Here is a 7,019-nt window from a genome sequence, read left to right as displayed (position 1 = left end):
GCGGGGGGGGGGGGGGATTGAAGGCGTCAGCAAAGGGTTGCAAGAATCATGACCAAGTTGCGCATCGGCTCACATTCATGCGACCGCGGCAGGTTCCGGACGGCCTCGAGGACCTCGGCGGCGTCCCGCTCGCGCCCCTTGCGCATCAGCCACAGCGGGCTCTCGTGCAGGAAGAGGCCGCCGACGAGGAGCGCGCCCGCGGGGATCAGCTGCACGGCCATGGGCACGCGCCAGGAGGCGGGCGAGGTGACGTCCATGTGCTGGTTGATGCCGTAGTTGATCCAGAAGCCGACGAGGCTGCCGAGCTGGTAGGCGACCTCGAAGAGGCCGGTGAGGACGCCGCGGATGGAGACGACGGACAGCTCGGCGATGTAGCTGGGGACGGTGGCGGTGACGGCGCCGCAGGCGAGGCCGGTGAGGACCCGGCCGGCATCTGTGGGGGGGGGTCTGTGAGTGGGTGGAGGGTGGGCGGCGATGCCTGGGCAGGACTGACAAATGTAGGAGAGCTGGTCGGTGGCTACGACCATGAGGATGGCGCCGATGAGGAAGACGACCATGTTGGCCTGCAGCGCCCACTTGCGGCCGAGCCGCTCGGTCACTGGACGGGTGTTAATCAGCCTGGCTCTGGGTATGATGTGAGCACGGTGGTATGTTCGTACATAGAAAGCAGATTATGGCGCCGAAGAAGGCGCCGGCCTGGAAGCCGGAGGTGATGTTGCTGGAGATGTTGGCGGCTTCTTGCTTGCTGATGTTGAAGGACGTCTTGAAGCTCGCGCGGGCAATGGTCGTGCCGATGAAGGCAGAGTCATAGCCGAATCTAAAAAGTGTAAGCAGATGCGCTGTGCATATGAGACGAAGCGACGTACAGGATCGAGCCGGTGGCGATGATGGCCGTCTCGGTATACAAGCGCCAGTTGTAGACCTCCTTGGGGGTTGGCCGATCCTCCTTTGCGTGGAACCAGGTCATCTTGCAGCGTACGTGATGGACTCGGCGACTGTTGGTGAAGGTTGCATCGCATCAGAGCGCCTTGCCGCCCTTGATATATATAAATCCCATGTCGCGTAGCTTGGCGAGGGGAGGCGTTGGTTGTCGCTTGCGTTACCCCAGGCTTCGGTTATTTTAGAAAGGAGGGGAAATGCTGGGGAAACGGGGCGGCTTTTGAGCCGGGGAAATAAGGTGGGAAAGTTTATGAGATGGCCAAAGGTCGAGACGCCACCACCCTTGGTTGGTTGGGATGAACTCATGAACTCGGCAATACCATGAGGGGGGGGGGGGGGGATGAGGGCGTTTCTTCTAGCGTAGCGGAGTGTACACCCAATAACTAATGAACGTTAGTTGAAATACGCGACCCGAGCCGATCGATGCGAGCGAGGGCTGTGTGTGGGGGGAGTTGTGCACTGTTGTAGCCGACCCGAGATGGCTGTATTCTATTCCTACGGTTGATGTATACGGTTACGATACAGAGTTAGAGCACCGATCATCGGTCAGTAATGCAGGGCATTTGTTTTGATTCTGCGCGGCCTAGGTCTTCACTTTACCATGGCGCATTCCTCAGAAATCAATGCATCGGCTCGCATAATTCGTAGAGCTACAGTACCAACACTACCAACACTACCAACACCACCAACACCACGCGATTACACCAAGACAGAGCACATGTTGTCAAGAGACGTCTTTTTAAATTCCCGTGGCATACCATCACACAATCCAGATCTATCGTAACCGTCTATCAATTCTGCACCGCCCTCTTAACCAGCTTCGCCTCCACCTCCACCAACGGCTGCACCGTCTCCAGCACCCACCTCTGCAGCTCTGCGCTCGTGAACTGGGGATACGGCCTTCTGCAATGCCAGCTTCCCTCCGCGTATCCCCTGAGCCCGGCGACGACCCATTTCGTCCCGTTGATACCTCCCTTTCCGAATCCCGTCTCCATCTTCGCGAGCTGCAGCTGCAGCTCCCGCGCCCTGCCCACCTCGCCGCTCCCGTACAGGTTGTAGATCGACAAGCACACCTGAGCGCCGTATCCAGTCAGAAACAACACGCTCAAAGCTGTGAGATGCGGTCATGGTGCTAGTAACGTACCTTGGGAAACAGGTTTGCAACCCCCGTGATGCAGCCGGTCCCCCCGACTGACAGCGCCGGCACCAGCCAGTCGCTCTGCCCGGCCAGCGCGAAGAACTGATCCGGCTCATACGTCGCGGCGATGCGCGCCACCTTGGCGATCCCGCCACACGTCAGCTTGACGCCGGCAATGTTGGGGCACTTGCCCAGACGGATGAGCAGATCCGAGTCTAGGTCGATGCCGGCCGCGACCCCCGGGAAGTTGTAGATGACGAGCGGGAGCGGGCTCGCCTCCGCCACTTCTTCAAAGAAGGCGGCGATGGCATCAGTATCCATGGCAAAGTGAAAGTAGCTTGGGGTCAGAACGAGAGCATAATCGCCACCGGCAGAGGCGGCGAGACGCGTCTCGGCCATGACGTCGCGCGTGCACTGGCCCGAGGTGCCGACGCCGATGGGCAGCGCTGCCCTGCCCGCGTCGATGGCGACTTGGCGCGTCATCTGCACGAGCTTCGCTTTTTCGTCGCGGCTCAGCGTGACTGCTTCGCCATTTGTTCCGGCAATGACAACTTTGACGGAAGAGTCAGTGGACGGTGGTGTTCTGCGTTTTGATGTTGGCGGGGTGTCACTAACCTCCATCGACGCCCGACTCGACCAAGAATTGAAGGTGCATCTTCTGAAGATTCCAATCAATCTCTTGCTCGGCTCCTTCAAGAAACCACGTTAGGCTTGGAACGTGAATCCCTGTCAGGGCATTGATGCTCCTCGTGCTGCGTGCGGCGCCCATGTTGTCGTGGTTTGCGTGTTTGTAGGAGGGGATAAACTAGTGTCGACAATAGTCCTCACGGATCTCGTAAGTCCTGGGGCAGAAGCGTGGTAATTAAATCAGAGTGAGATTGCGGGGTAGTTCCGATCAATGCGACCTGTCTGTCCCTCTTTTATTATGCATCTGTTGGAAAGTCGTCGTGTCGACGCGACAGCCGATCGAAGCGACCGATAACGGCACTTCGGCTGTAGACGAGGCGGCGCCGCGAACCTGACAACAATGGTTTGATTTTTATGTTGCATTAAAATTCGGGACTTTTCGGCAAAAGTTCCGGTAATTATTATAGTGGCTTCTTCGCTTGGAATTGTCATTATACATCCCATTCATGCTCGTCAACTTGACGAAACGGACGCCATCAGCGTGGGCACTTCGCCACATCATGGCAACGCTGGCTGGCAAGTCTCGCGTTCCTAATTTCCCTACACAATTGCGAAAGAGGCGTTAAAAACAGACTGCTGAACTGAGCGAATGTCAACCCTTGCCTTTGCCGCGTCTTGTCTCGACTGCAGCTCTTCAAGCACCTTGGACACGAGGCGCGCGTTGCCCGCCACCTTCTCCATCTGGGAGAGCTGCTCCCTAATCCATACCCTTTCGTCCAGATCCGCCTCTTCCGCCCCTAGCATGAGGAGTGGCCAGAGCATCGTCACGGGGAGGTTATCGCCGTGACCCAGGTCGGCCACGATCTGGTGCGCCAATGTCCGGATCTGGCGCAGCGCATCCTCCGCCTCCTCTGTGAGCGGCAGCGTCTTGTACGCCACCCGGTGCAGATGCACTCTGCAGGCGTAAAAGTTGGACAGGTATGTCCGAAACGTCCTGGTGATGGACGACGCCAGGTTCTCCGAGAGATGCGCCGCGGTGAGCTTGCCGGCCACTGCCAGGTCCATCAGCCCGGGCCGGTGGCTGTACAGCGTACGAAGCCCGGTCGCAATCGTCACGCCAATGTTGACCACCTCGATTTCGTCTTCCACGGTGCCCCGGGATCGATGCCAGGGGTCGATCTTGGATATCTGTCCGCTGAAGCCCTGCACCTTTTGGAAAAACTCGAGTCCCGGCTGGTACAGGGCCTGGAAAAGGGCATCTTCAACGCTCTCGTCGTCGTTTGCGTAAGAGCCCTCGGGGCTGGCCATGGCGTATTCGTTGCAGGATGGTGAGCTCTGTGTTAGAATTCCCTCGTTGTCGGCGAGAAACATGCCCTCGCCCCCGGCAGAAACCGCGCGCCCATCAAGAAGGCGGATCCAGAGTAGCAGCTGCCTTTCGACGGCGGAAAAGCTCGTCTTTTGACCTCGCTGAAACACGACATAGGCTCTTTTTAGATTCAGGTGCGCTGCTTCCATCTTGACCCCCAAGATGTCAATGTAGCACAGAAAGAACAGGGTGACAAGTACATGCGCCCGGTCATGGCTATAGTCTGCCATGGCCACGCCGTCAAGGGCAGCAACAGCTTCTAAGGCGTTTTGGTAGTGCGTGTCAGTGTAGAAACTGATGCCGTTGGACTTTTTTGCGATCAACAAGGCTGAAAAGGCACATATTGCGTCTCTGACCATGACTGACGTCCGAGCCATGCTAATAATGGCATGCCGTATGACTAACCATTTCTTGCTTGCTTCGACGTCTTCCAAGATCGGTGGCCTGGCAGACAGAATGAAGAACTGCATAAGCTCGTCATTCTGGAAATGGGAGGCTTCCTCCTGCGCTCGACTGTCGCGTCGCGGGGACCCGGTGACTATGTCGATGCTGTTGTAGCCGGGAGCGTCTTGGCTCGGCGGGCGCGCACTTTCTGAAGTTGACTTGCAGGTAGGCATTAGCAAAGCTCCGAAGCATCATGGGGAGGCGCATACTGATTCAACGGTGTCGATGAGCATGCCAGGGATAGGATCAGATGGGATCTGGGGCGGTCCTTGGCTGCCAGAATCTCGCATCAAGTAGTCGTAGTCAAAGTACTGGAAGTCCTCAAAGAGCGGCGCAGCAAGACCCCAGTCTGTGAGGGTTCCGAGATGGTTGCCGCTGGGGAGGGTTGGTCGAGCAGGCGGGTCGATTTGAGACGCTCTTCGGCCACCGGTATCGCGGTGCACTGTATTCCAAATGCATTCTATGTTCAATCTCTCGCAATGAGAGCATCTCGGATGCTGTTCATTGCATTTAACCTTGCGCCGCCTGCACCTGTCCGTTAGCGGAGCTGAGGCTTGCGCGGCACGGGGAGGGAGCTCACGTACTTGCACGTCAGACAACCGCTGCGGGACCTTGAATACCTCTTCGCGGGTGATGAGGGCGAGGCGCTCGGGCGATTGTGTTCCATTGCGATACCATGGCAGTCAGTGCAGCGCGGGGGTGCATTGTGGTTGAAGATGGCAGGTTACTCGCGACTTTGGCCTCCCTGTTCCCAGGTAAATAGGTAACTAGTGGATAAGTTGCCTAGAAGGTACAGAGCTATTAGTTAGCGCAACTTGGCGCCACAAAGGTATGGTTTCGCAGGCAGACTTGCGGACTCGATGTTGGTGCAGCGGACTGCTCGTTAGGACACGTATTGTTTCTTGGTGTTTATCTCACCGAAAGAAACAAAAATATCATATTCCAAGTTTGTTGAAGGATTTACCCACTTGACTTTTTTGGCCGTTTCTACTTACTCACCCCACTTCTTTTTTGTCGCGTGATATCATGGCTGCACCCACCCTACCCTATACCCAGCTGACCAACCGTCAGTTGTTGGCCAGCAACTTTTAGCAACTGTTGCTTGGGCTTAAGTTCAAGGAGCCGAATCGCAATTAGTGAACTTAACCATGGTATTTAAGTCTCGCAAGTTTTACTGACTAAGTGATGCGGCGAGGTTTTTCGTCGCCTTTGCACAATATTATACAGCTGGTGGTGAAACTTGTGAGGAGGCTTGACTTTGAATGCCATCGCCCTTGGAGCAAGAGCAAAATCACGAAATCGTTTTGGTTTTCCACCTTGGTTCGCAAGTGCTTACAGCAGGGCACCCGGTATCCGGATCACCTTTGGGGACCCTGTCTTATTCCCATTACCGACCAGCTACTGCTGTCAGCATTCCACCCCAATGCCCTCGCCCACTTCTTCACGATCCCGTAGAGGCGTAACGGCGATGACGACCGAGGATGAATCCCGAACAACCCTTGGAATGCAGTCAGCACTTTATTATCGAGATTTTCTGATTAGGTGCTGACACCCGTCTGCGTGCCACACACCAGCACCAACTAAGTACGCGGATGGCTGCTGGTCGCTTGCTAAGGCACTCTCGACCACACTCCCTTCCGTTTAGACAGATACGACATGAGAGGGTAACAAGACGGGACTTTTTGGGAGAAGAGGACAAAGAGGGGCAAGATAGTGCCCTCTCCCATGCATGTCGCATGTGCGTCATTGATTCCCTGGTGAGCTTGCTTGCGACTCGTCATGTCGGGCGCGCGACCGGGATTCACTAAACTCGTCGCGAAACCCGATCCGGCTCGCCGTCACAGTCTGGCTCGGGGTGGCTTTGTTCGTCTGCGCCTCCTTGGCGAGGATACAAAGGGATGCGTTAAAGATGAATTCATTTGCCACGAAAATACACGCAAGTCGCTGTCTCCCGTCGTCTTCCGATGCTAAAACGCGGCCGCGCTGAAATGGTACAACTCCGAGGTGGTTGCAGGGTGTATATGAAGGCTGGGCTCATTGTATACCACCCGCCCTATAAACTGGGCAAAAGGCCCTGGGATGTGTTGTCTAGCGACAGAGAAAAAAAATCACAAAAGAATTGTATGAAAACTCGTATAGCGCAGTGAATGTTGAGGTGAGGTTCGCTACCTGCGCGAGTTGCGCACTCCAAGCACAACGCCGGCGTTGAAGAGTGGCAGGGCAAACTGTATTTTACATTCCGACCCGGGACCAAGCTGCCGAGAGATGCGATTCGCGAATCGCGAATTTCGGGACCGTGCGTTGAAAGGGACCACCAACAAAAGTCATCAATAGTTGATTTGATGCCGAGAACCTTACGCAACCAGAGGCGCAGCCCTGCAGTCCCAACGTCAAAGCAGCGGGCAACAGCAGCCAACCACAGCATTTACCAGCACGCCCATGCCAAAGGAGACAATAGGCAGTGCGGTTTTGAAGAATGGAAACAAAGTCTCAGCAAGTGAACTT

The 7,019-nt window shown here is 56.0% G+C and overlaps 3 protein-coding genes across 3 annotated transcripts in view; all 3 read right to left on the bottom strand.

The window, feature by feature from the left end:
• ISF_08846 (MFS quinate transporter QutD) overlaps window positions 1–967 on the bottom strand; it is a gene marked incomplete at both ends in the record, with an annotated part of 2,100 nt that extends 1,133 nt beyond the window's left edge. The window contains 3 exons of the mRNA XM_018852449.1: window positions 74–598; window positions 660–817; window positions 867–967. Coding sequence (XP_018700409.1) covers window positions 74–598; window positions 660–817; window positions 867–967 — 784 coding nt within the window. The remainder of the gene's footprint in view (window positions 1–73; window positions 599–659; window positions 818–866) is intronic.
• A 763-nt stretch (window positions 968–1,730) lies between these two features.
• On the bottom strand, window positions 1,731–2,846 carry ISF_08845 (dihydrodipicolinate synthetase family protein; the record flags this gene model as incomplete). The annotated part of the gene is made up of 3 exons (XM_018852448.1): window positions 1,731–2,012; window positions 2,084–2,628; window positions 2,693–2,846. 3 exons carry the CDS (start codon window positions 2,844–2,846, stop codon window positions 1,731–1,733), a joined length of 981 nt encoding a protein of 326 aa, XP_018700408.1.
• Window positions 2,847–3,304: 458 nt separating this feature from the next.
• ISF_08844 (hypothetical protein) lies at window positions 3,305–5,219 on the bottom strand (the record flags this gene model as incomplete). Its single annotated transcript, XM_018852447.1, has 3 exons — window positions 3,305–4,672; window positions 4,724–4,956; window positions 5,135–5,219. 3 exons carry the CDS (start codon window positions 5,217–5,219, stop codon window positions 3,305–3,307), a joined length of 1,686 nt encoding a protein of 561 aa, XP_018700407.1.
• Between the last annotated feature and the right edge of the window lie 1,800 nt (window positions 5,220–7,019).

Source organism: Cordyceps fumosorosea (genome assembly GCF_001636725.1).
Source record: "Cordyceps fumosorosea ARSEF 2679 chromosome Unknown scaffold_36, whole genome shotgun sequence".
NCBI classification, from domain to species: domain Eukaryota; kingdom Fungi; phylum Ascomycota; class Sordariomycetes; order Hypocreales; family Cordycipitaceae; genus Cordyceps; species Cordyceps fumosorosea.
Note: the sequence above shows the minus strand (reverse complement) of the source record. Positions and strands in the feature narration are given on the sequence as shown.